This window comes from Stylophora pistillata, chromosome 7 (assembly GCF_964205215.1).
Source record: "Stylophora pistillata chromosome 7, jaStyPist1.2, whole genome shotgun sequence".
NCBI lineage: Eukaryota > Metazoa > Cnidaria > Anthozoa > Scleractinia > Pocilloporidae > Stylophora > Stylophora pistillata.
Genome location: NC_142525.1, coordinates 28,411,183 through 28,438,749, shown reverse-complemented (window position 1 = coordinate 28,438,749; position 27,567 = coordinate 28,411,183). Strand labels below are relative to the sequence as shown.

At 37.9% G+C, this 27,567-nt stretch overlaps 3 protein-coding genes and 1 long non-coding RNA gene across 4 annotated transcripts; 2 read left to right on the top strand and 2 right to left on the bottom strand.

Moving 5' to 3' along the window:
- Window positions 1–34: 34 nt before the first annotated feature.
- LOC111330605 (uncharacterized) lies at window positions 35–12,632 on the top strand. Its single transcript, XM_022935490.2, has 7 exons — window positions 35–350; window positions 832–1,389; window positions 2,033–2,144; window positions 2,685–2,849; window positions 7,834–7,922; window positions 8,917–9,061; window positions 11,610–12,632. The coding sequence occupies exons 1-7, from the start codon at window positions 174–176 to the stop codon at window positions 11,792–11,794; spliced, it is 1,431 nt and encodes a 476-aa protein (XP_022791225.2). The 5' UTR covers window positions 35–173; the 3' UTR covers window positions 11,795–12,632.
- On the bottom strand, window positions 3,131–6,246 carry LOC148727366 (uncharacterized). The gene has a single exon (XM_088729120.1). It carries the CDS (start codon window positions 5,432–5,434, stop codon window positions 4,403–4,405), a length of 1,032 nt encoding a protein of 343 aa, XP_088585246.1. The 5' UTR covers window positions 5,435–6,246; the 3' UTR covers window positions 3,131–4,402.
- A 972-nt stretch (window positions 12,633–13,604) lies between the features above and the next one.
- On the top strand, window positions 13,605–26,724 carry LOC111330622 (TNF receptor-associated factor 4). Its single transcript, XM_088729119.1, has 6 exons — window positions 13,605–14,554; window positions 14,632–14,683; window positions 19,341–19,445; window positions 19,951–20,028; window positions 22,029–22,112; window positions 23,812–26,724. Exons 1-6 carry the CDS (start codon window positions 14,334–14,336, stop codon window positions 24,391–24,393), a joined length of 1,122 nt encoding a protein of 373 aa, XP_088585245.1. The 5' UTR covers window positions 13,605–14,333; the 3' UTR covers window positions 24,394–26,724.
- On the bottom strand, window positions 15,907–18,884 carry LOC111330623 (uncharacterized). Its single transcript, XR_002694812.2, has 3 exons — window positions 18,753–18,884; window positions 17,499–17,645; window positions 15,907–17,048 (listed from the first exon to the last, which is right to left on the bottom strand). It is a non-coding gene; the product is annotated as an uncharacterized LOC111330623 (long non-coding RNA).
- Window positions 26,725–27,567: the final 843 nt, after the last annotated feature.

The following is a 27,567-nucleotide window of genomic DNA, read 5'->3' as shown; positions in this document are numbered from 1 at the left end:
AATCTCCCCTTGAAGACCGCATAGATTCTTGGGAATAACGCGCCGTTGGAGCTAAATTCAAACGAATGTTTTTGTTCGAATTTTTGCACATTTCATGCAAGATTACTTTTTTTACGTATGAACTGCTCTTCTTATCTTAGAAAGTGGTACTTCTTCTCAAATGTGAATGAATTATGCCTGTGGTAACGAGATCGTGTAAAAAACAAAAGGGAAGACCGAGGATCGAAGACGCGACTCCAGCGACTTCATGTATCTATCGTCGAAGGTATCCGACACGTTCCTCTGTAAAACGAAAGATACCGGTAATTCAACAAGAAAAGGAGAGAAATGACTTGGAACCACCCTCGAAGGTGAGAGATAGTGGTTTTGATGGTATTCTCTATATTTGAATGAAAGGATTATCTGAAAGATGTGGAGTCTGGTCTAGATCTGTTCCATAATTTTAACGACCAGCCCACACATTTTCGTGGCAAAAAGAAATTGATGAAATCGATTTCTATTAAAATAAATCTTAAAGCCATGACATGTATTTACTATAGATGTTTATTGTTATTTTGTCAGAAGTATAATTTAATTAGCGTAACCACTGCGATCTCTGACAACCTGCCACTGACGCGTGTTGACAAAAGTAAATTACCGGCGCACAATTATTATATTGTATCAATTACTGACAACAATTTTCAGAAAACAATTCGTCATAAATTTCCTTTGGAGTATGGATTCATCATAGTTGTCACACGTAGTTAATTTAACTAAAAATGAGATATTGGCAGCAGTTGTGTGTCAAAATATCTCTTAAAATTTAAACTTCGTTTGGATTTTATGTAACAGAGGGCTGTAAGCAACAGATCTTCCAGAAATATTTCTAAATCTTCCAAGAAGTTACCCTTTCAAGACATTGGTAACACTTTAAACCAAGATCAAGGTTGCCATAGTAAGTCACATGCAAGCAAGATTTCAAGATGTGTGAGTCACAATAATACCAAGAGAACAGCCAAGTCACAACCAAACAAAGATGTTGTTAACAATGGAAACTATGCAGAGAAAAGAAGTCCCTCTTTAGAGAAAAATGATGGTGTTCCTGATGGCAATGTTGTGGATCCCAAAACACCTGCTGACTGCATTGCTGCAAGGATCAAGAGTTACAGTGCCTTTCGTCGCAGTCAGAAGAAGAACAAAGTCAGAAGTGATGTGGATAAAGAGAATGCAAGTTGCTCTCCAGTTGACCCAACAGTTACATCTCTCCCACAAGAGGTCAGTCCTACTTCTGCAATGGATGAGGAAAAGGAATCTGAATTTAATTTCAATACTGATAGTGATGAAGATATTCTCTGGAGAATGAGCAGGGGTTGTAATGTACAGAAAGAGGATACCACACCACATTATAAGGTCAGCAAAACAAACATTTAATAATAATTTATAAGAAATGATCTTATAAGAATATAATCAGTGATAATGATTTAGCAATGGCCAACAATCCATGAGGTGGCTGTTTCTGTCCACTGTTTCCCAGTTGAATTGGAATTTGGAGTGTTAGTTTTTGTATGTGGGGGGGTGGGGGGGGTAAAGGAAAACTGGTGGATTCATATCAAAACCCTCAGCAAGGAGGAGAACCAACAACAAGCTCAATCCACATGTGACACCACATCTGGGGAATCATAAGAATACTTGAACTGTCTCAAGGCCTCTCATGTCATGTTCTTGGTAGAGGTTAAAATGAATTATACAAAATACATTTTTTTTCAATTCAATCGGAGATGTTTTTGGAATGGTGAATTGTTGGTAAGATTTATTATTTTTTTTTTTATGAGGAGCAATTGGTGCCAGAATGTTTAACACCTTGTAGGGAAAGGACAAGATATTTTTGAGAATTTCAAATGGAAAGTTGGGCGGGATTTCTTTATTATTGGGCCCCTCAGAAATATCTTCTGTTTATTGTGGGTTATACTTTGGTATGTTTTTACTTGATTAAGCATAAAAATAATCAGCCAACAGTAGTTTCATTCCTTGTTCTTTTATTTGTAAATTTCAGTCAGTTGATCAGAGCTCTTACAAGGCAAAGTACTTCACTCTTCTATCTGCAATGAAGCAAATACAAAACACATTTCTTAGGGCTCAACAAAATGCAGAGAAGAATGTAAAAGGTATCTCCTAGTTAATCAGCTGACTATTTTTGGTTGTTTGCATTTGGCACTTAATTCTGACTGTGTTCAATTTTATTTTAGGGTGAACTTTATTGTTTTGAAAATTATTTTGGATAGTTACCCTTCTTGAATACTAGGTTTATCTTATCAAGGGTAAGCCTTGATGTATAAATTTTATGATTATTTATTTTTGTTTGAAAAAACTCAAGTCTAGTAGAAGAAAAATATTCAGTGTGGTTAGGCTTTGGAAACTGAGAGAAATTTTGTCATCATTACAGTTAGTACATTATAACCAGTAGTCAGAATCACTCACAACAAGTTCCTTGCATTTTGCTCTGAACAGTTTATGCAATTGGATAACATAAATGTTGTATGACTTGTCTCTCCTGGTCATATGTGTTTTAAATCCATGATACAAGTGTCTTACACTTGACGAGTTATATCCTAGCTCCTTTCTTTCCATCTTTCTCATACCTGTAGCCTAGGACTACCAATAAAAGTTTAAACTTTTTTGATTGGTTCACTTTCTTTCCAAACCAGCATATGACAATTTTGTGAGCAATATGAAATCCATTCTCGGCACAGAAAGACAGAAGAACTCTCTCCTGAGTGAAGAGCTGAGGATGAAGAAGGGATCTGTGGAGAGACTGCGTAGTGAGCTTGAAAATACCAAAGAGCAGTTACAATTTATGAGAGATGAAAAAGGTATCTGCACAGAAAAAGGTCATGCTTTTATTCGGGGCCTTGCAATGTTGTCTTGAAGTCTGTGATAATTAAGGCTATTTCTCGACAAAGGGCAGCGGCCATACACATAGAACATCATCCCTTAAGTTAACCATGTCCTTCATTCTTCTTTATTTAAGATTTTCTGCCATGATTTAGTTTTGCAATTTTTGGTTGTCTAAAAAGAAGAAGAGTCAAGAAGGCTCAAAATGTTCTCCTTGAGTTAATTTGCTTCTGGCAAATAAACTTGCATATGTAAATAATTGTGGATTAATTTCATCAATCTTTAATATCCATACACTGAATAAATTTGAACATTTCATTATAACAGCACTCATAACAAAGTACATGTAACATAAACAAAATTAATTTCTTTTCAACTGGCACTGATTGGGTAATACATTCAAATTTTGAAACAAAAACTCAACTTACAATGTTTGCAAAGTTACAATTTTTCAAATTTGATATTAGACAACAGGTCTTTTTTTTTTTCTGTGCCAGTTGCTCATTAACACTTTTATACTAAATAACACCACTAACTCAACTAGTAGATAAAATGCTACCAGGGTCTTGGAACTCAATTGATGGATTCTATAAAACTTTGCTGTGCTTTCAATGACTTTACTCATGCAGCAGTATACAAGATTACATGACCACTACATTCTGTAACAAAAAAAAAAGAACAAAATATCCATGGAAGCTTTCCTCGCTTGCCTTCTTGGCTTGGGTAGGGAGAAACAGTGATGGATTGTGAACTAAGGGGGAGGGGGGTTGTTAGTTTTGTTTGTGTGTTTACACCTGCCGGCTTTTCTTCCTTCTGCATTTATACTTTTATCCCAAATAAGGGGGGGATGGGCAGGCTCCCCTTGGCTCTCCCTAAGATCCACCTCTCGGAAAGCTCTGTTAAGGAAAGGGGGGGGGGGGATGTTTATCCTGGAGCAGAATCTCTGGTGTTACTTGACATGGCAAGTTAGGAATCGCCCATATCTATGCAATAATTTACTAGTACTGAACGTATTTAGACATTGCATGTTCAGGTCAAACAGGTTTGGTTTGACATAAATTCTTGACCAGTACATTACCCTGCTGGCAGAGGCGTTTATTTGTTAACTTCCCCTACGGTCCACGTAAAAATAAAGTCCTCTGCGCTAGGCATGTTAAATCCTCTTTGAGCATGCGCCTGGGAATTATCCAAGTTTGTGGGACAGTTTGTGGATAATCTGATTGCAAAACCGGTCAGAACCTGTTTTAAACACGTTTTTATGCGCACGCATCCTATTTAGCTATATAGCAAAACCAAGTGTGAGCTCACAATCCCGGTTATTGGCCGAGTACTACCGGGAACTAATTTGTTTCTAAGCAACAGGCCGCGCATGCTCGAAGAAGATTTAACAGGCCGAGGGCAGAGGACTTTATTTTTACGTGGACCGTAGGGGAAGTTAACAAATTAACGCCTCTGCCAGCAGGGTACTAGTACATAGGCTTGAAATCGACAGCAACTCTTTGAAGATTGTCAGTAGCTATAAATGAACATTTTAGTTACTCTCCACTACTTCGTTGAAGGCTTGCTCAGCCTGCTCAAACAGGTCTTGAAGCATGTTTTGCAAACGGACCGCCTCGTTGAGATCTCTCCGCAACTTTTTCAAAGTTTGTTGCGATAAAACATATGTTCCAGCGTTGACCACTGCAAGGCCAAAAAACGTAGCAATGCTTGCCGCTGCCAACCCCCTAGTAAAGGATGTAACGTTGTTCCAGGTATGGAAAAGTTGAAAACCTTGCGTTCCGGCTGTTACAAGATTGACGACTCCATCAACTGCGGCGTAATCAGCCATGAGATCAACGCGCTGTATTTGGCCATCAATCTTGATTCGCAGGTCGCTGATTTTGGAAAGAGTGGAGGTGAAATGCGTGTTGATTCTTCCCATTTTCAGGGGAATTCCGCGATTGTTCGGATCTCTTTCGCAAGTATCCACGAGTTCTGTGACCAGCTGTTCCATTCTTTGGAGCCTACTGGTTATCATGCTGAACTCACTAGGGTTGCTGTCGATGAGATTTGACGCGCTGGAGATGGTCTTCCAAGCCACGTAGAGCTTCACACATTGAAATACTGCAACGAAGGCTGATCCATAAACCATATCTGTGATTACCTTGTTGCTCTCTTTCTTCTGGAAATCTTTTATCGCGTTTAGAATCGCGTCCTTCGTATTTTGGTGGTCGGTGATTTTGTCCTCTGCAATGCGCTCATACAGTTCTGGCAACGAGCAACCAAGTTTATCCCAGTAATGCTCTAACATGGCCTCTGTAGCATTTTTCTTTTGATAGTCAACAGCTCTGAGGACGGCCTCTTTACCATCTTCTGTTATTTTTCCGAGCATGGCTTCGATGGTGTCAATGTGCTCTCCCAAAGTGCATATCTCCCCGACATTTGTAAGAGCTTGGCGAAACGACCATCCGCTCCGACAGAGATCAAGAACGTACCCGAGTATTTTACCCATGTTTCCTTTACGCTCCTCCTCGGGAAGTTCATCCCGCATCTTCTGTACAGCAGCAGCAGCAGTATCATCCATGTTCACCGATTACGAGCAATCTTGGAAATGAACAAATTTCGAGAATCACGTTTTTTAATTACATTTCACATGGGGAATCCCCGATATGGCGTGACGCAACACTAGATAGTCAGCTATGGGAAGTAATTATCGGCAGCCATCAAGACTTTGTTTCGGTTTCGGGAATTGATCATCGGCAGCAAAAAAAATCCTGGTCCTTTTTGCACTGAAGTCTTCTGGTTCTTTTAAAGTGCGAAAGTGTTATTTAGATACACTTCATTCACAGTTCACCTAACGCTGTCTATATATATATATATATATATATATATATACATGAACATATTTTAAAGATTCTTAGCGTGAATTTTTTTGTCAGAAAAATTTCCCGGACTTCAGCTGTGGTGATTGTATCGGTTTCGGATTGCCGGATTTCTCTCGTCCTCGAGAGAAACAAAAAGTAGTCATCAAAATAGCACAGTTTATAGACATTTCTTCAGTAAAATCCTAAGTTAGTCACACTGTGTTCTAGAAGCCAGAAATTAGGGCACAAAAAGAATGAATCCTATTACGAATATCAAAAGTATTGTTACTTTCTTCCTCTTTCTGCTCTCAAGGGAAATTTCCCCGAGTGACACGTCATACTCATATGATCTTTCGCATTGATTCAGTTAAATTGAGAATATATTTTCGTTTACGATTCGAATTTTCCCGGAATGACCCGTTGCAAAAACAGGCTTTCAGTTAAGTTTTTCTGCATAAGGAGGCAAAAAAATTTGCTGCACAAAATTTCGCCTCCATGCAAACTTTTCGTTGTCAGGCATTAAAAAAATGTCTTAAAGAATTATTTCGTGGTTGAATTAAAAAAAGAAAAACTTCAGTACTGTTTAAGATGAAATATTTAGCCTCTTCTTCAAATCTTACGGTTAAGTGTTATCCCAAATTTTGAAAGCGTTTGCAGGGGAGTCAAGATTTTGACAAAGTTTGTGATTTACGATAGTTATCCCGACCCAAAGGACAATGGAAGAGTGTATTCATGACAAATTTACCTAAACTGTCTCATGAGGCGATGGATTTTCTGTAATAAAGAAACATTTTCAGATATATATATTAACTGGCTCTAACGTTATATCACGCAAAGTGTCACGCAGCCATTAACTCATTCATTCAAATGCAGCAGTTTCCGGAAAAATCGTGAACTCAAAAATATTATGTACTTCTTTCAAAGATCTCTGTACTTTTCCTTTGTTTTTTGGATGTAGAATGTGATGAGTTTACTTAATAAAAAGATCTTTTGAGTTGGGGATAACCGTTTATTTTTGAAAGGAGAACAACGCTTTGATAACTTGTAATTCTTTTCTCCACCTATAACAAGTATATGTGAAGCTCGAGATGTTCATCACATTTTCAAATTTGATAGGGTAACCTCAAATTTTTGTTTGTCTGGGCTAAAAATTCGCCTAAGGACACCGCCATTTTTAATATTGCGATTCAATACTGCGGCAATCTGGTTGGTTCAACAGCCATAGCTCATACCATGGATGCACTGAAAGCAGTCCAAAAGCTAAACGAAAGCAGAGAGGCCAATGACCTAAACAGCGGTTGTTTATTAATCGCGTGTTTTGATTTTTCTCCATCTGTACTGATTTCTGGAACCATATGCGCATCATGATAAAATTCTCAGTACAAGGGTTAATTATTGTAAGTTACTCTGTGCAGGCCTGAAAAAAAAGTAAATAGAACAGTTCGTTGTTTACTTTCACATAGTAAAGTCAGTCTATGTAATGTAGAGCATGCACGACCACATCAGCTTTTGCTGAATTTTTTATCGTGTTTAAATAAATGCTGTTGTTGTTGTTGTTGTTGTTGTTGTACTTCTCGTTTCAGACCGGCATTCAAACGGAGACAGGTTTGTCTAATTGGTCTCTGAAAAACCGCTTCTGTTTGCGTGTGCTGCTTCCGAAACAAGTCACTGTCACCGCTCAAAGTCTCGCTAGTATAAATTTGTGCAGTGTGTTGTTGCTATAAATTCTGTCGTACGCATTAAGATTCTGACGAATTTCCGCCACATCACACAAAAGAAGTGGTAGTTAGGTTTCACGGCTTTCCGCGGCTGTATAAGTTGCGAAGCTCAACATAAAAACTCTCTCGCGCCATCTTCCCCCCCAACCCTAACCCGCCTGCTTTCAAATTTAACTTAAACGCTAACAAGTTTTAGGAGTGTTTTCTTCTCTGTTTGCGTATATTTAATTTTCTTTAAGTTTTAAACAAAAATGATGACAACGCAAATGAAAAAAAAAAAAAAAAAAAAAAGGATGAAAAGAGAAATTTATTATTATTGACTCGGCCAGTAAGCCAGATATTATGACAACGTAACTGCAGAGTTGGTTTGTAGTGTTTTTTTTTTTTTCTGTTACTTGCAGCAAATATGGAGAAGCATGGGCAGGAAAAAGGTGAAAAGGAAAAGGATTCTCTTGGAGAAACTTCAGAAACAAATAACAAAGAGCTACAGGTGAACGATAAATTTGATTGATCAATCTCGGAAAATTGGGGTAAACTTAGAACGGTTTATGATTGTTTATGAGTTATGTAGCCTGTTTGCAGGCGGTAGTTGGAATGCTCGAGATTCAGCGCGGCGAATGTATTCGGTCGCCATACTGGACGTGTGGAAGATCTGGATGACGAGTGACAAGGCGAGGGGGAGGGGAAGGGGGAGGGGGAGGGGGAGAGAGCGAATGCCAGATTATGTGAATGGGAGACGAAGTGGCATCCCTGCTAGCATGCTGAACCCTTGGTCTAGAGGTCGGGACTCATGGCGTGGCCGAGCCATTTTCTTGTTTTCTTGGGTAAGACACTCAACTCTCACGGTCCCTCTCCACCCAGGAGTTTAAACGGGTATTAATGAGTTTTCAGGAAAGCCTGATGAAAGTTAGGAGGGGAGGGAGGGTAACCTACAATCGACTGGCATCCTATCTAGGGGTACTAACAATACCCCAGCAAGGTCTTAAAAGCCCTACACACCACTCCGATCGATTTTCAAAAGAGCGTCGGAAGTGATTACTTTGGTTTTGCTCAAATTCGCTCTGTGGTCGATCCAAAGAGCTTGCACCTCCTTGTCAACCCATCAGATTCTAAATTACAACCAATCGCGACTTAGTCGCTTGCGTTTTCCCGCGCTTCAAGCCGGTTGCTTGTTGTAACTTTTAGATCTCATCGGCTCCATGTGATATTTTTCTTCGATCTGAATGGCTGTTGTGATTACTATGGTTTTGGTCTTCTGTCACTCAATTGAAATGCCCTTCATTATTATCAAATTTTATGCTGGTTCCTTTTGCATGAAGCGATAAGGAGTCTCGTGTTGACCGCCTCTGATTCGACTTTTAATCCAATGGAATCAGAAAAAAAAATTTTAATTTGTTATGGCAAGGTGATCCTATTCATAAATGCTTGTTGTACTTTTTATTCAATTATAACTTACCATTTTTTCAATTTTTTTGTATTTTCAGCAAACGATCGAAGACCAAAAGAGTGTGATTAATTTTTACTCTCTACTTACGGGAATTTCAATGTCACGAGAGAACACGTGTGAAGATACAAGCTCCTTTAATAGCTTCAATTGCATTTTCTTTCCTGCTGAGAAAACAACTCATCGTAAGTATGATCTGTGAGGAATAATAATAATAATAATAATAATAATAATAATAATGATAATTTACCAATTTATATAGCGCGTATTTACATATGCTGATCAATAGCGCTTTACAATCATATGTTTAAGCAAAAATACATTACTGAACGATGAACGATTGCTTTAATGAATAAAGAGGATGAGTTTGTAAAGAAACCGTGGTGCTGCTTCGGCGGGAGTAACAAGTTAATTTGGTTTTGATCAACTGAGTTGATAATGTAAACTGGTCACCGTAAAAAGTTTCAAAGCTGACGTTTCGAGCGTTAGCCCTACGCCAGAGCAAATGGAAGAACTGTAGGTTGTGTGTGTGTTTATATGCAGAAAGTGGACTGAGCTACGCTATTGGTGGGAACATGGTAGCTTTAAATGGCCTCAGTAAAAGGTTTATTTTCAGGTTGAAACCTATGCTAGACTTCCACCGCTCTCTCGGGTCCGGCCTTTTTCTTTCCTCCCCGAGAAGAGTCTCTTCGGGTAGGAGCGCGAGCTCCGGTTCCCAAACAGCGGCTGGTGATCGAGCCTAATTGAAACCCATTTGCTTGTTTGTTTGTTTGTTTTTTAACACATTTATTCATTCAAAAACACAAAACAACATTTTACTTACTTGACTAAAGATACGATATTTACTGAATTGCGCACGCATTTTGATTGGTTCTTACTTGTGGTCTATTGGAGGTCAAACGCATAGATGACGTCACCATTAACAACTATTTGCTTCTTTATTATATGAAGCAACTAGACTCCATGTTGCCGTGGCTTTCTACTGCAATAGATGACAGATGATGTCAAATCTGGTAAAAACATCAGTAACACGTTACACACTTGGCTGCACCTCTTGTGCTACTTTTTGACCTCATCTGTGAGCTAACTAAAAAGACACACAGCAACATGGAATCCATTCGTTAATGGTTAAGAAAAGCTCTTCTTTTCCTCCTTTCAAGCGCTGTTTACCAGTGCATAAAATCTTTCTACAACACTCGGAAAACGATTAATTATTTCCTTTTGTGTGTCCTTGTGTGACGTATTTGTCAGGATCTCTTTCTTGTCGCTCGAAGACGTCAAAATCGCAAAATGGCGCTGACTTTTCGTTACTAGTACTTTACCACCAGTCGTGTGATTTTGTTTTTCGACGCAACAGTGGTTCAGGACAAGCGAGGCATTTCTATACAGAAAGTGAGGTCCTTCTCCACGTTCTTTTTCTTCTCGTTCGCAGTGTCTTTTATCTTCTACTCTCGGAGCGACATTGGTCCCAGGTTGCTGTTTGCCCTCAAGTCCTTCTCCCTTCTATCTTCTACTCTCGGAGCAACATTGGTCCCAGGTTGCTGTTTGCCCTCAAGTCCTTCTCCCTTTTATCTTCTACTCTCGGAGCAACATTGGTCCCAGGTTGCTGTTTGCCCTCAAGTCCTTCTCCCTTTTATCTTCTACTCTCGGAGCAACATTGGTCCCAGGTTGCTGTTTGCCCTCAAGTCCTTCTCCCTTTTATCTTCTACTCTCGGAGCGACATTGGCCCCGAGGTTGCTGTTTGCCCTCAAGTCCTTCTCCCTTTTATCTTCTACTCTCGGAGCAACATTGGTCCCAGGTTGCTGTTTGCCCTCAAGTCCTTCTCCCTTCTATCTTCTACTCTCGGAGCAACATTGGTCCCAGGTTGCTGTTTGCCCTCAAGTCCTTCTCTCTTTTATCTTCTACTCTCGGAGCAACATTGGTCCCAGGTTGCTGTTTGCCCTCAAGTCCTTCTCCCTTTTATCTTCTACTCTCGGAGCAACATTGGTCCCAGGTTACTGTTTGCCCTCAAGTCCTTCTCCCTTCTATCTTCTACTCTCGGAGCAACATTGGTCCCAGGTTGCTGTTTGCCCTCAAGTCCTTCTCTCTTTTATCTTCTACTCTCGGAGCAACATTGGTCCCAGGTTGCTGTTTGCCCTCAAGTCCTTCTCCCTTTTATCTTCTACTCTCGGAGCAACATTGGTCCCAGGTTGCTGTTTGCCCTCAAGTCCTTCTCCCTTTTATCTTCTACTCTCGGAGCAACATTGGTCCCAGGTTGCTGTTTGCCCTCAAGTCCTTCTCCCTTTTATCTTCTACTGTCGGAGCAACATTTGTCCCAGGTTGCTGTTTGCCCTCAAGTCCTTCTCCCTTTTATCTTCTACTCTCGGAGCAACATTGGTCCCAGGTTGCTGTTTGCCCTCAAGTCCTTCTCCCTTTTATCTTCTACTCTCGGAGCAACATTGGTCCCAGGTTGCTGTTTGCCCTCAAGTCCTTCTCCCTTTTATCTTCTACTCTCGGAGCAACATTGGTCCCAGGCTGCTGTTTGCCCTCAAGTCCTTCTCCCTTTTATCTTCTACTCTCGGAGCAACATTGGTCCCAGGTTGCTGTTTGCCCTCAAGTCCTTCCCCCTTTGTAAACTAGCAACTAGCGTTTGGCAGGCTACGCCTTGCCCTTTGCCTTAAAAATTTCGTCCTTACACTACGTGTGTTCTTATGTTATTCGTGTTACAACCTTTTTCTTGTTTCCCACTGACAGGTTTGCAGTTTAGGTTGACTCACGACAAAGAATTTGATGAGATTGAATACAGTCCCAACCCAAAGAGCCCTGGTTCCGAAGATAATCTGCTGCACTTGCCCAATTATCTCCAGGATAATATGTTTTTCGGTTCTGATCAGGCTTCGAATTTTCTGGAAAAATTGCTCAAGACAGTTAAGGAGTAGAAGTGTAGTGTGACTTTAGTTATTAACCAGTTTAAAGCAGGCTATTTTTTTTTTTTTATCAGCGCTTCGTCACTAGTTTGTCTTTGAACGCAGGAAATTTATCGTCACACCCAGGCATACCTCTCCCTATTTGTCTCAAATCCAGGTGTGCAAGGGGATCCGGTACTGATAATGATTAGTGCCAGACCCCTGGCAAACCTCTCCCGCTCGTCTTCCCGCGGGCGGAGAAACGCGCGTAGTGCAGCGCAGGCTACCAGTTTGTTTAGTTTAAAACAGTCATTTGGTTTTAAAACTTTCTTTTCTTTGATACAAATGATCCAAGAAACCTTTCAAATTAAGAATCTGATAGCAAATCTTCCAATCACTTTTGAATCAGTAATTTTGAGTAGTGCTTCTTCGCTTGATTCAGATAGTCTTCAAGGACCGATCATGATTCATCGCAAGGGGGTGAGTTCGGAGGATTTTTGTTACGTCGCAGTAAAATTTAAGGCTCTAGGCTCTGTATCAATTTTTGTACAGTCCCCCCCCTCTACGTTCTAGTTCTCTGTTGTCGACTAGCCCCCCCTCCCTCGTTCCCCCTGAGACCATGTGATCTTGCCAAAAAATCCTCTCTTCTCCTCCCCAGACAGTAAGTAATGAGTGGTCCCTTAGCTATTTACCAGTTTAGAGTAGTTATTTGGATTTAAAACTGTCTTTTGTCCGATACAACTGATGCAAGAAACTGTTCTCAGTGCAAGTTTAGAGTAACGCCTCCTTCCCTTCATAAAAGTAGTCTTTAGTAAATATGCTTTGAAAAGGAAGCTAGCAAAACTTTAGAATTGTCATTTTGTCTTCAAAACTTGACTTGTTTTCTTTACAAATCCATCTCTGTAACTTGATATCGATTTCATTTTTGAAATGCCGGAAACTTAGCTCCTTTCGGACCCATATGGCATTCGTCTGACTTTTTCAAATCAATACTTAATTCGATTCTTTCTTTCCCAGTCATGTTTGTTTTATTTTTAAGCGATCGTTGCTTGTTTGTTTTTGTTTTTGTTGTTTTTAACATTACAAATATTTTAATGAATTTGTAGGTTTGATATCACAATAGTCAGTCAAGTCTGATTAGTTAATAATCTGAGTACTCACATTCCATCCTGCAATGTTCTGTTTTTTTCTCGTCGCATGTCTCACTGGTGGAAGGGTGACACACCCGTAGACACCAGGTCCGTTTTGTTTGTATTTTGTTTTTTTATTTGTTCGTTTATTTTTTGTTGTATTGAACGCCAATGTAAATAGAAACCAAGTAGGCTCTGTGAAAATAGGCACTATTTAAAATGGGTATTAATATCACTTTGTCGGGCAGCATCGCCGCTTTGCGGGCTAAAATGGTGACTTTGACGATTCCTTAATTGTTCAGACTTTTTTTTTTTATATATCTTTTTTCTTTTTTTGTTCTCAGTGCCCTCCAAATTGATACTAATAGTAATACACTTTACTTTCGTGGGCTTAAATGCATTTTGCATGGGCTCTTCTCTTTTGGGTCGGGCCCAGAACACATTTATGCCCGCGAGCTTAAAATTAAACCATTTTAGTACCACCAATGAAAAAACCTCCCACGACGCTGCTTTTGTAAAAATCACTGCTTTGGAGATTTTTTACCTGAACCATGGTATATAATTGAATAAACGGGTATATTTTAATTATACTAAGAGTAGTTGATTCAGGTGTCTATAAAGAACTAGCCTGTTCCACACGCCTCATTTCGCATCGCTTTTAACCCTTGCGCTGCAAGGCCAAAACTGGCGACAAATGAGCTTAGAAATATTCAGGACTCAAAGGTAATTGCTGCATTTTTTTCGGCGGTACATAAAATTACTTTCGAAAGACAAAATTGAGTTTTGTCTTCACTTCGTGAATAACACTTCCTCACATTTTTCTTTTTTATCAAGCTGTAAACGGCGAAATACTATCCAGTAGTCTGCGTTAGCGCTTATCAGCGATTGTTCTGTATCAACCAAGAAAATTTCTGTACTCCCATGCAGCTCTTCCCAAAAAATTTAAATTTTTTTTTTCCCTCCAGCTTAGTGTTTTTTAATCCGGCAGTTAACGCAGCTGCTATTTCAGTTGTGAAGCGAATTATTTTATTTTTATCTTCAATATTGGCTTAAGTTTCCATGAACTTTTGTTCCTCGTGAATTCTGCTTGATCGATTGTGTTTCTAGACTGATAATGAGTTTTTATTTCAGCTTCCTTAACTCATGGAAGCCGGGGAAAATTAATGAAATCATGGATCCCATGCTGTAAATCGGTTTTTAATTTTTCTCCACCGACCGTGCATCAGACAGTTGTATTTAATTAATATTGGAAGGATTGTTTAATTATTCCTGTTCATTTAAGCCTCCCCTAACCTTGCAACTCCTTTCGTTTACTTGAAATCACTAATCAAAATCGATAGCCTTTGTTTCTTACTATTCATCGACGATCAACTGTCGGATAATCGCGCGGAGCTATTAATAATTTATTAACTCTATATTTTGAGCATAAACACCAATGCAAGATGGCGGCTGGTGTTTTGGCGACGTCAGTGAATTATTCTTCTTCACAGTCATCGGCTGCTCCTTTAAGCCGATCCCAAATTGGAGGCTATGATGCAGATTTTGTAAGTCCCATATCTGCCGATTACTTATGTCCTATCTGTCAGCTTGCTTTTCGTGATCCCGTTCAAACTAGAGACTGTGGCCATCGATTCTGCGAGTCTTGTTTAGAGCCAATCTTACGGTAAGTAATAGGGAAATGTCGTTCTGTTCTGATTCAAAAGGGTTTTATCTAAAAAATTTATTTAATATCCTTTACAGAAAACCTCCAGCGTTTTGCCCGATCGATCGAAGAACATTAACCAGGGAGAAGGTGAGAGATTTTAGCTCAGCTGGTAGAAAAATATTTTTCGTACTGCAAACCTGGCAAGAACGAGTCGTTCCTCTGTCAAACATATGTTTGTAATAGAAGCTGTGGTATTTATTGTATGAAATATCCACAGATTTTCCTCCTTTCTCTACACTTTGGCCTCACAGCAAGGTGAGAGTAAAAGGCTCAAAAGCTCTGTTTTGCTGGAGAAAAATGTCAAATTACGGTTTTTATTTATGGTGTCCTTGATCCGGGCAGTGTCGAAAACCATAGCGTCGGATTTCCGACGCTTAATAACGATTTTATTTTGATTAGTTTGATATCTGTTTGGGTCGCTGAAAGGTACTGAACGAGGCTCTTATTTTTCGTATTTGTTTGGACTTTTTGACGGTTTAGGATCCAATTTTAAAACCCAAATAGCTGCTTGTGCTCGTTTTAATGAATTTTCACCTTTTACGATGAATGTAACGGATATCATAAACTTATCAGCTAATGTTTACGGTCTGTGATGTACGCATTCGTACTGATAAACAAGAACAAAAATATTTCCGAAAACGTCACATAAGTAATTATATATGATTGCAGTAAAGGCTGTAGAAGATATATCATTGGAGTAAAAAGTTTAAACAGCACAATTTAATTTCGCTTTTCCTCTTTGACTTCGAAAGGTTCACTTAGAAATTTCGCGTGACCAAATTAGCACAATTTTTGAGTTAAAAATTTGCTTTTGTGGTCTGCTTCGCCGTCGTTACGTGTCTTAATTGCTCTAACAATACAGTTTCCTTTGTGATTTTTGTTTTTCCATGATTATTCTGTTGTGGTGAGAGCCAGATCAAACAATGTAATCTTTTGTTTGCTCAGAAGCGTTGCGAAAGAAATTAAGAGGTCAGCGATATGACGTGAAACTTCTTTAATCCTGGCAAATTTAAGCCAGAGGCAGACAATTCGGTCTCTCATTTAGGTATTGTTCCAAGTTTAACAAAGTCAAAGACGATTGATTTCCTTATGTCGTGAATTTTTCTCAGTGGAACGTTTCTTTTGTTCTTGAAGGCAGATCTTTGATTGTTCATGTTTCTCCTTAGGGATAATATTGATTTTAACGATATCCAAGTGTGTTAATTAGTTAATCGAATTACAACTTGCAGTCAGGTAGCATGAATTCAGGCATTCATGAATTCTGCAGAGATTCCCTTTCTAAATTTGGGAAAAATTAAACTGAATTGCAATCATGGAGCAAAAAAAGAGGGTAATTTATTAAACTTACAATTATGATTATTACTACAATTAAAAAAAAATTGCTTTGAACTTTTGGTTAGTCGATAGGCCTGTAGAATAACATTCTGCTGTCATCACAACATTCCATTTTTTGAACAAAATGCTTTCAGTGTCTCAATATTTCTTTCAATATGAGCCCTTATCATCGTGTTCCAGTGATATCTCTGTGCAGCTGGTGTCTCCTGGGTTATTCCCCCAGGGATTGTCACAAAATTATTCTCCATCTGTTTCTGTTATGGGACCAATTCCTCACACGGCCAAAGATATAACTGACCACACCCATTCTAGTTTCCAGGATCTCTTTTCTTTCCACCCTTGTGAAAGAGTATGGAAAGAAGAAGATCCTGCAGTGAGGCTAGGCTGCACCTTGATGGCATCTTTTTTTTTTTACATGGTCTTTGTTCCCTTTTCTCCCTTGTACTCTCTAATTTAAAAATCTTGACCCTCTGTACATATTTCTTCATAATTATTTTTTATAAACCTACTATTAGTAGTTAAGCACACTTGAAGAATTGTATTTAAGACTTCTTGTTACTGTTGTAACTTTGCCATAAAAACCTAAGTTACAAAGTCTAAATTTCAGGCCCAAAGAAAATGTTCTCAAACTCTCAAGGAAATGCATTGTTTGACAGTGCCATGAGTTTTGAAGAATGATATTGATTGTAATGAGGGCATTGTGCTCATTTCACCTGCCAGAAAATTTTTTCTTCAACTGCTTGTGATTAGAATGGAACATGCAAGAATGTCTTTCTATTACCATGGAACTTTGGATTTGAATAATTGTAAATGTGTGAAACCCATCTCTTTTCTTTTAAATGTATTATTTCTCTTGTAAATATCTATACATTAAACATATAGTAAGAGTGTAGTCTTTTTTCCACTTAAGTTAGAGCACTCTGGGTTCCTGTTGATTATGGGAATGCTCTGTAAGTTCCACAAATGAACTGCCCTTAATGATACAAATGTACATGTGGAGTTTGTCTCAATTATACTTTCGCTATTAAAGTGTCTACCTATGTGGTTGCTTGATACCCAGAGATTCTGCAACTATTTTCATCTGATCAGTTCCACAGTGTATCAGTAAAACTCATACCTGAGTGAATAGTACAAAGAAAACCATAATAAGTGTCTAATATTTCCCATTTATCACCTAAATGTTGCAAGACCAATAAGTTGATAGGTAAAAATTTTGTGAGAAAACTGGCATTTATCAATAGCAAACCATTAGACAAGTAATTTAACCCCTTCCCTACTACAGCCAAACATCCTCTCCAACTAGGAGGATTTATAACTGTTTACCAGTATTTCTGTCTCTTGACGTAATGTATTAAAAAAAAAAAATCACTAGCCACCATAAAATAATTTCTCCTAGGTTGGGGGCACCCTCTAGAGGCCATTTTCATAACAATTACTTTACTTAGGCTTAATTTTTGGCATAGAAAAATGTACTCATGAATTTGTGTTTAGTTTGCCACCTTCCATTTATACATGTATACTTCTCAAGACAGCAACATCCCTTAATTAAGCAACTCATCTTCTCTACCCTGTTGTTTCACTCTCTGTCGGAAGTTTCCAGTCTTCTGTTCATTCTTGAGTAGTATAAGTAGATGAATTACAGGTGATGAGTTTATGACTTTGGCAGCAAGCCTTAAATTTCCTGTTGCTGTTTTGTTTGATAACAGCCCCAATTCTGTAAACCAAATAAATGAGATTACTTCTTATCAGTCTACCCCATGTATTGTACATAATCTGTGATTTTAGGATAATATCTATAACGTATGGTTTATTCTGGTGACATTTAAGCCTATAATTACTTACCCTTGTAAACATTGAAATCTGACAATATAACCTAACTCAGGGTTTTGCTTCTAGTATCCAAAGCTGCTCTTTGACACTTTGGCATGATGCAATGATATCAACTCAAAAAATATTCTCCTTTAATTTCACTGGTCAAGGTCAAGATTTTTTTATCTTGAATTTTTTCAAACAGTTGGTAAACCAATCTCCAAGAATTTCATTATCTAGCTATTGAGATAAAAGGTAGCATGTCAATTTATTCTCAGTCAGATTTCCTCTTACAGTAGTAATTTATGTCATGGTATGACTGTGATAAACTGTGAAAGACTATGATTAGTCAGCCTCAACTATAGTTCTCTCTTGAAGATCACAGCAAGCGGATGTTTGTTTTGTATTTCTATCCTGAGTAATTTCACTCAGAAATAATTAGAGGAAAAATTGTGTCTGGTTTATATCGAAAGGTATAAAATCACATGTTTGTTTTGCTTGAAGAATGACCTTAAAAGGTCTTAATTCTAAATTGTGAAGAGTCATTTTTTTAGTTCTTGAGAGTTTCTTATTAATAAGGAGCTTGATAAACAGCAGGTAAATCTTTCTTCAGTTATTGCTAGAAGTGATCGACTTGTATTTAAGAAGTATGGTCTTCCTTTTATGTGGATTTTCAACTTTAAGAGGAAGCCCTTTTGAACCAATCCTTGAACCTATTGATTTCAAATTTAAAGCTGCTCCTCCAAAACGAGCACAGAATAGACATCTGTTGGTAGACAACAGTTGTAGAAATAAGTTTTGCTAGCACTCATGATGAATTTTGACTTGGATAACTTTAATTTGTAAATCAAGAGTGTAAATTAATATGTAAAAGTCATTGGATTGCCATTTCAACACACATTTATGCATCTTTAACTCGGCATTTTCAAACTTTTTAGTTAGATCTTCAATACATCATTCATAACAGTTATTTTTTTTTTTCAGTAATTGATATACACTCTATTTGACTTACCAGTTATTCCTTATCATGTCTGTGAGAGTCAGAACCTTTCAGATTAGACATACTCTAGGTACAAGTGAGTTTTGTTTCTTCATGTTGAAACACAATCTCTTAGAACCTCATCTCAGGATAACAGATTTAGTACTAGAAGTTTATAGTTAAACAAAGAAATGATATCATTTTCAATTTTAGGCACATTGATTGACATGGTGTGTTTTGGCTAAAACGAAGTGTTTGAATTGAGTCAGATTAAAAACAAAAATTTTGTTTTTAGCTTGTTAGTGCCTGAATGATGATTTATATTATAACCTCAAACCTGTGATGAAGTGTTTTTGTATGATGCATAACTGTCTCTTTAACAAATGTCATCCATAATATTCTGTCATAAATGTACAGGTATACAGAAGGCTTTACATTTTTTGAAAGCAAAACTCAAATATTCGATTCTATCTTTAATGCTTAATGGCAATAATGGATGGGATTTTTGCAGGTATCCTGACATATAGGATCCTGTCATTAAAGTAGGAATCTATGTTTTAGAAGGTCCCTTTTTGCAACAATTTTAATGTGTTATATGCTTTACTTGATTTCATATTTCAGGTTTACCCTGATAGAGCTTGTAAAAGAACAGTGTTGTCATTAACGGTGAAATGTTACAACAGTGGCAACGAATGTGACTGGACAGGAGAACTTATAAACCTTGCTGTAAGTATACTACACATAAATGATGTCCTCAATCAAAATTTTCAAAGAATTTTGAAAGATTTTTACAGTGCACTACTTTGACTCCAAAGCACCCTTAAATCTCTTAGAAAAAAAGTGATCACAAGCTCATATGTGGCCAACCTAGAACACTCTCATCTCAGTTCTGTTCTTGTTCAAAGCAGCAGTTTTGTTAACCCTTTACATTCTAACATCAATATGCATATTCTCCATACTGTTCTCTATACATTTCTTAAGGTGCTAACAAAGAGAATTTGTTTAACAATCAAGAGCTTCTTTAGTTGGTGATCATTTCTTTTATTCCTGGGACTTTAATGTGTGTTATATACAAGTTAGAGTGATATTGTAAAGAAAAATTAAAAGCAAGTCACTTGAAGGGATCAAAGGGTTCAAATATGAGACAAATGGGTAATTTAGAATAGTAGGCTGGTATTTTTAAAGACTTGAAGTGTTTTTCTGTTAAATTATAATTCCTTTTTTTGCTTAGAATCACTTGGAAAACTGCAAACGAGTTCCAATTAAGTGCATCAACAACTGTGGAAGAACAGATATACCAAGAGACCAGGTTATTTTTGAAATGTTAAATTTAATCATACAATAGTATTAGACCGAGTAATAAAACCAATTTTTAAAAAAAAAAAAAAACCTCTGTATGTTAATTAATGACTGCAAACAGATTTACCACACTGAAATCTCCTTGATCTCACTTAAATTGAAATTTAAGAATGAGTTAGGGTATTTTTTCGATGAAGTGCCTACCTTGAATAAGTGCCCACCCTGTAGGTAAAGCCTAAAAGGTACAGTTTGTATTAGAATTTAAGAATAGGTTATCTTTAGGTATTTTTTTTAGATGAAGGGCCCACCTTGAATAAGTGCCCACCCTGTAGGTAAAGCTTAAAAGGTACAGTTTGTATTAGAATTTAAGAATAAGTTATCTTAAGGTATTTTTTTAGATGAAGTGCCCACTTGAATAAGTGTCCACCCTGTAGGTAAAGCTTAAAAGGTACAGATTGTATTAGAATTTAAGAATAAGTTATCTTAAGGTATTTTTTTAGATGAAGTGCCCACTTGAATAAGTGCCCACCCTGTAGGTAAAGCTTAAAAGGTACAGTTTGTATTAGAATTTAAGAATAAGTTATTTTAAGGTACTTTTTTTAACGAAGTGCCCACCTTGAATAAGTGGCCACCCTGTAGGTAAAAGTTAAAAGGTACAGTCTGTATTAGAATCTAAGAATAAGTTAGAGTATTTTTTGATGAAGTGGCACACCTTAAATAAGTGCTCACCTTGTAGGTAAAGGTCAAAAGGTACAGTCTGTATTAGAATCTAAGAATAAGTTGGGGTATTTTTTTATGAAGTACCACACCTTAAATAAGTGCCAACCTTGTAGTTAAAGGTTAAAAGGTACATTCTGTACTTAGAATTTACAAATACATATATCTTATTAGATGTTTTGTTTTGTAGTATTGCTGAGTATTTTTACGAGTTGTGCCATATTTTGACGAGCCCGTAGGGCAAGTCAAAATACAAACAACGAGTAAAAATACTCAGCAATACTACACAGCAAAAAGTCTTATAAGAGATTTATTATCAAAAACGCCAAATTGTTATTTCAGTGGGGGTGAATTTCGTGGATATTTCTGGAGTACAAATATCGTGTGATATTTGTACTCGTCCGCTTGTTATTTGTACTCAACGAAGCACAGTTGGATAATAGAGATATTTTATTTTCACTCCCCGGCTGGACCAACACTCAGGGTCTTAAAATAATTGAGAAGAATATGCTACCTTTCTGTATCATCAAGAAATGATTAGATATTCTAGTCTTCTCGGATAGGGACGAATAAATGGAGGTCCCGTCTCCTGCAGGATTAGGGGCAGGAGACGTTAAATTCCCACGCACGAGATTACTGTGTGATGGATGTCCTCCCCTGGGGTAGGATGGGTGGGTAACAGGACCCCTGTTGATACCACTGTTTATTACACTGAAGGGGCTATCCTGTATAAATATAGATGTCTACTCTACTCTACTCTATCTCATTAGTAATTCTCATTACTGTCTGCCATACAATTCTTATCTTGTTAGTTTGGAGAATTTGGTATTGGATCAACTAATCATCTCCTGATTGATATTTTCCTTTATTCTCATCACTTGTTTGTTTAATATTGTATTGTTATCGTGAGGAGAATTCCTGTCTAGGTCACTCATGGAAGATAAAGAGTTTTAAGTGTCCACCTTGAATAAGTGGCCACCCTGTAGGTTAAGGTTAAAAAGGTACAGTTTGTACTTTGAATTTAAGAATAATAAGTTATTTTATAAGGCATTTTTTTGACGAAGTGCCCTCCTTGAATAAGTCCCCACCATGTACAGTTCCTGCTTGAGCCGAGTGGCACACCCAGCTGGAGTTTATCCCAGTTTCCTTAGCATGAAGTGACCAGAAGTTTAACTACTCCCCCCTGGATGGGTATGTTAGTCCATCACAACTTTGTGATGGGCTAACCATCACAATAACCATGATCATAAGTGAATAAGCACCTTGTAACTGCTTGTTTCCTTTTTTCAACAGATGTCAGCCCATGTGGATGTGGATGGGGACTGTCCATTGGCTGTTGTGCTCTGTCAGTATACTGACATTGGATGCAAATTCAAGGTGAGAGTGCACTGGGGTGTTAACAACATTTCAGTTTTGGTCTTTGAGCCTTATTTGCAGACTTATGTTGAACAGTGTAAGCAACCAACTGATGATAATAATAATAATAATAAAACTTTATTAACATGTCAATGTATTTAGCTTTAAATTAGCTAATTGGGGACAACCTAACTAAGTCTTAAGCTTACAACAAGTACAAGATGACTTAAAAATAAATATTAAAATAATCAAAATTATTTACAGTATGATAATTGATACAATAAAAACTTAATAAGATGTTATAATAAATAAAGAATTATCGTAGTTTCGTGTTTATGATTTACACAGTTTATAGCAACTACTGTTATTCTTAATGAGATCTGAAAGGGCAATTTTCCTTTTTGTGTTCTTAAATGCCTTGAGGGTGGGTGACATCCTTAATCCCTTACTAAGTTTTGACCAGATATACGGGCCCTGGTATCTTATTGTATGTTTTCCATAACCTATGGTATTAAAACGAGGTATTTCAAAGTCGCAGTTTCTAAGGGAATATTGAGAATTGCTAGAATTGAATAACCGTGATAGACAGCTTGGGACAAGATTGTTTTTAACCTTGTACATCAGAATGGCAGAATATCTTGTAGCCGCCTGTTGTTTAGAGTCAGCAGTCTAGCACAAACGAGAAGATCTTCTCCATGATTATGGTCTTGTAATGGAAGATCTTCTCCATGATTATGGTCTTGTAATGGATGTGTACATAGTGAGGAAACAGTGGCACCTATAGCCTGCGCAGTAGGCGTAATTTTGACAAGCACGGATTCAATATTTTCTAGGTGAAAATTATGGCTGCTATCTTTGATGTTTACTGCAGCAGAAGTTTGGGGAGAGAAAGAAATTTGTACTGAGGGAGTGAGCAATGGTGAAAAGGAAGCGGGGAGGGGGGGGGGCAGCAATATTACTTAGTTCTTATTAACTGAGCGGGAGGTCTGTATGGGAGAATCTTGACCGAGGTCACCAGTACGTTCGGTCTGTACCAGCGACCGAGGTCAAGATTCTCCCATACAGACCAACCTAGCTCGGTTAATAAGATATTTGTTATATGGCTGGGTCTTTTATGCCAATTTTTTATATTCTTTGTACCTTTTTTTTCTAGACCGGTCTAGATGCCGGTCTAGATGGGAAAATCTAGACCGCTATCAATATTGATTTCAGCCAATCAAATTCGTGAATTCGGTAGTTCCAAGTCCTTGTGAGACACAGCCATATAATAATTCTTCTTATTACATCACTCACAGTGCCTGTGGGCAAGATAAAGCAAAGCCTGTGTTCTGATTGGCTACATAAGTGGGCAAGATGGGCCTATCGATGATCTTGCCAGCTTGGGATTGCCTATATTGGTCCTGCACATTAAAAAATAGAATTAGAGCTATGTTGTAATTCTTGGATAATTTTGGCTCTGGAAATGCAAAAAAGCAAAAACAAAACAAAAAACAGCAGAGGATAGTCAAAACAAAGAAAACAGAAACAACTCTTGTGAGTTTAGTGTGTTACAAACACAGTTGACTTTCTTTCCCAGCTCTCGAAGGAAACAAGTCATTCTTAAATCTTGTTTAAGGGAAATCTTTTTGCCCTTGGTCAACTTTGAAACACTAAGATGCACAACTATTTTTTTAAGCTGAAAGATTCTCCCATATTGAATAGCCCATTATCATGTTCTCAGGGTCGACGTAATGAGATGGAAAAACATGTACAAGAGAATATGCAAGTTCACTTGGATCTGGCACATCTAAGAATAAGAGAACTTGAACAAAGACAGGAGTATGTGTGCACAAACGGAAAGTTCCTGTGGAAAATTTCCAGCTACTCACAATTATTTCAGCAATCAGCCACTAAGAAAGAAAAGGAGAAACTCTGTAGTCCACCATTTTACACTGGACAGTATGGTTACAAGCTGCGTGCAGAAGCTTTTTTGAATGGCTTGGGACAAGGAAAAGGAACTCATCTTTCTCTTTATGTTGTTATTATGAAAGGAGAATATGATGCAATACTTCCATGGCCTTTTCAGCAACGAGTGGATTTTGTTCTCATTGACCAAGATGACGATGTTGGTGCAAGGCAAAATAAAGTGTGGAGGCTCACATGTGATAGAGACAGTGATTACTTTAAGAGACCAAACAAAGTTAAGAGTCTTGGCTTTGGTTGCCCCAAGTTTGTTTCCTTGGAGACCCTCAGAACTAGAAATTACATCCGAGATAACACCATCTTTATTAGAATTGATGTGGAGCCACTGGATGCATCTTGAAAGTATTTTTATTGTTAATTTATATATATCTTATTAACGAAGTGCAAGGGCCGTACTGGGAGAATGTCGGCCTGAGGTCTTGACAGTACGGACCTCGCTGCGCTCGGTCTGCACAAAAAAGACGGAGGGCCGATATTCTTCCAGTACGGTTCCAAGCAAGCTTGGTTAATAAGAGATTTATTATACGACTAAAGTTCAAAGGGATACAAGTGCGGTATCATTCGGGACCATTCGGGACAGTGCCCCGTCCAATACTGAGAGAATATTGACCAGCAATAGAGCATTTTGATTGGTTGATTTTAGTTATTGGCCCTCTGACTGCCCGAGTCGTGTAATAATTCTCTCTTATTGCATAGATTGGATTCTGTGCATCTGTAGTCAGTTGAAAGCCATGTTTTATTGGCAAGAAGAAGCCCAAAAGTCATGCATTTAAAAGCTAAATATTTAATTATTTGTCTGAGAGGTATATGAAATGATCATCTGAGCTCAGAAATGGTAGAGAGTGGGGGTAACTCTCAAACAGACAAGAGAGGGGACTTAGGCCAGTCAACAACTCTAAAAGGTACTTTCCAAACATTTGTTTCTAGAAATCTTAGCGGTTTAATTTTTCATATGGCCCAGTAGGAACTTAATTATCAAATTTTTGGTGACTGCTTTAAACAAGAATTGTCTTAAAAGTATCAGCCAAAACGAGATTATGCGCTTAAAAAAGATGAACATATGGATGCTGTGAACAGTTTGCACCTTCGAATAGGAAAGCTTAAGAAAGAAATTGGAGATTTCCTTTAGGAGACCTTGGAAAAATAGTTTGAATATGTCCTCCAAATCACGAGGAAGAAACCTACTATTCAACAATTTTAAAGGTTTTTAAACTTTTCATTTTCTCATAACTAAATACTTCAGAGCAAAGGTATACTGTCCTTCTTGGTAAAGAAAAAATTTATGTTTCATTCTATGGGGTAGAGATATTGTATTAGACTTTTTCATCTCTGGGGTGATCATGAAGTAAGAATGAAGTTATTGATGAAGTGTTTGTGATCAAGATTGTATATAGACTTCTGTGATATAGTATAGTAAGCCTTACCACAGGGGGCCCAGACAAGCGACGAGTCAGGTTGTTTGTTCAAAATATAAAGGAATGTGTGGGAGAATATTGAAGAGTCTTACAATCGTAAACTTATATCATGAAATGTCTGAGTTAAAGCTCAAAATAAATGGAAACCTACCTCACTTTCTGTGTATTGTCGTCTCTAAATGGCGAATTTGAGCGATTTGGTGGGTTGTGCGTCAACTGTCACCTTCTTATAGTATGGTATAGTATAGTATGGTGTAGTATAGTATAGTAACGTATAGTAACAGTCGATGCAAAACCCACCAAATTGCTCAAATTCACCATTTAGAGCCACGGAAACGACAATACACAGCAAGTGAGGTAGGTTTACATTTATTTTGAGCTTCAACTCTGACATTTCATGATATAAGTTTACGATAATAAGACTCTTCAATATTCTCCCATACATTCCTTTATATTTCAAACAAACAACCAGACTCGTCGCTTGTCTGGGCCCCCTATGGCCTTACATTTTAACCTTACTGAATGCCAGTGATAGACTTCCAGTTTCTCAATAGTTCATATAAAGAGATATATGCATGCAGGTCAGGAGAATAAAAGGCTTGATCATGAAAGGAAATTCTCCTAGTACTGAATTACTTTCTCTTAACTAACAATGTAAGCAATGCATGAATGTATGTCAATTAGGAGAATTAGATTCAATTGTTGGAAATGTTATTTAGTGACTTAGATGAAGTAGCTCTTTTTTTTTTCTTTGATTTGTCACGCAACGCAAACGAGAAAGGTAGGAAACATGATTTGGGGAGCTCGCAGAAATTCTGGCCTAAAGGAAGGCTTGAAGACATAGATATATATACAAATTAAGTGAAATTATTTTTAAGTTGTCTTGAAATTATGAATTTTATTGGTTAAAATCTATTTTTCCTTTTCAGAGAGATGTTTATTTCAGCACAATTATATTAAAACACAATTAAGCGTCTTGTATTCTCTAAGTATCCTTGCATGAGAGAGAAATCACGATTACTTTTAGCCTACGCGTAGCTGTACCCTCTCCTCCGTGGAGAAACGGAAGGAAAGGGACGTCTACGAAAACTTGACATAAATCGTGTTCTATGACGTCACTTCCGTTTCTCCTCGGTTGGGGGGAAGGGCACGTCTGCACTTAGGCTAGAGTACTTTTAACACGTGAGCTACCGATTGCGATTGAATTCAGTTAATCAGTGACTGTAAGATCTTTCAAATAAATGATTATATTGTCAGTTTCGTTTTGGGGGGGGGGGTGGGGTTGAAAATAGAGTGTCGGGGGTGCGAGTTTGTAGGGAGGTCTGGGGCCATCCTTCCCGATCACAGGAGTAAACTGTGGAACCGGACTTTTCTCATTTCCTCTTTTTTTCTCCTATTTTTCGTACGTGCCTCGTACTAAAACAAAATCGAATACCGTCCTCGAAAAAAGCCTTGCCGCCCCTGCAGGAATAATAGTTGGGACTTCTCATTGTACCAGGTCAAAAAAGATTGGGCTGGATTGTTTCGTCTCCTTAGCAATTCTGCTAATTTGCAATTGTTTTCACGGCAAGATTCACAGACATTTCAATAATAAATCAAAGAAAATTTAAATCTACTTTTCCAACTTGCATTTGAGAGACGGAAAAATTAGAAGATTTAAAAGTACGATTTCCCACGTTTAACCCCTGGCGGAATACACCCTTATAAATACAGACTACACTTAGTTTAGGTTTGCCAACGTAATAACCCTCGCGGGTTTTTCGGAGAACACGGCACTGAAAAGTTTGTAAGTCCAAACGCGTCACGTGACCAACGCGATAACGCTCGGGAAGTCGAGGGGAACACGACAAAATTTTGTTAGTCGAAACGCATCACGTGACCAGCGCAATAACTCGCGGGAAGTCGTGGGCTGACACGAGAAAAGTTTGCAGGTCACGAGTTGGAGGCGATTGATTTACGAACTTTCCTTGTGTTCTCTCAACATCCTAAGTGGGTTATTACGCCGGTAAAACGATAGAAAGTGTGGTCCACTGTTTTTATAAAATACACTTACGACAAAATTGACGGCCAAGAGGGCTCCTGACACCGAATATGTTTAA

What these genes read in the sequence shown, in the direction of transcription:
- LOC111330605 (XM_022935490.2), top strand. Translation starts at nt 174, where the DNA reads ATGCCTGTGGTAACGAGATCGTGTAAAAAACAAAAGGGAAGACCGAGG. An exon ending in ACTTGGAACCACCCTCGAAG is followed by an intron (nt 351 to 831) that starts GTGAGAGATAGT and finishes TTTATGTAACAG; the next exon opens with AGGGCTGTAAGCAACAGATC. An exon ending in ATTTATGAGAGATGAAAAAG is followed by an intron (nt 2,850 to 7,833) that starts GTATCTGCACAG and finishes TGTTACTTGCAG; the next exon opens with CAAATATGGAGAAGCATGGG.
- LOC148727366 (XM_088729120.1), bottom strand. Translation starts at nt 5,434, where the DNA reads ATGGATGATACTGCTGCTGCTGCTGTACAGAAGATGCGGGATGAACTT.
- LOC111330622 (XM_088729119.1), top strand. Translation starts at nt 14,334, where the DNA reads ATGGCGGCTGGTGTTTTGGCGACGTCAGTGAATTATTCTTCTTCACAG. An exon ending in CAGATATACCAAGAGACCAG is followed by an intron (nt 20,029 to 22,028) that starts GTTATTTTTGAA and finishes TTTTTTCAACAG; the next exon opens with ATGTCAGCCCATGTGGATGT. An exon ending in ACATTGGATGCAAATTCAAG is followed by an intron (nt 22,113 to 23,811) that starts GTGAGAGTGCAC and finishes TCATGTTCTCAG; the next exon opens with GGTCGACGTAATGAGATGGA.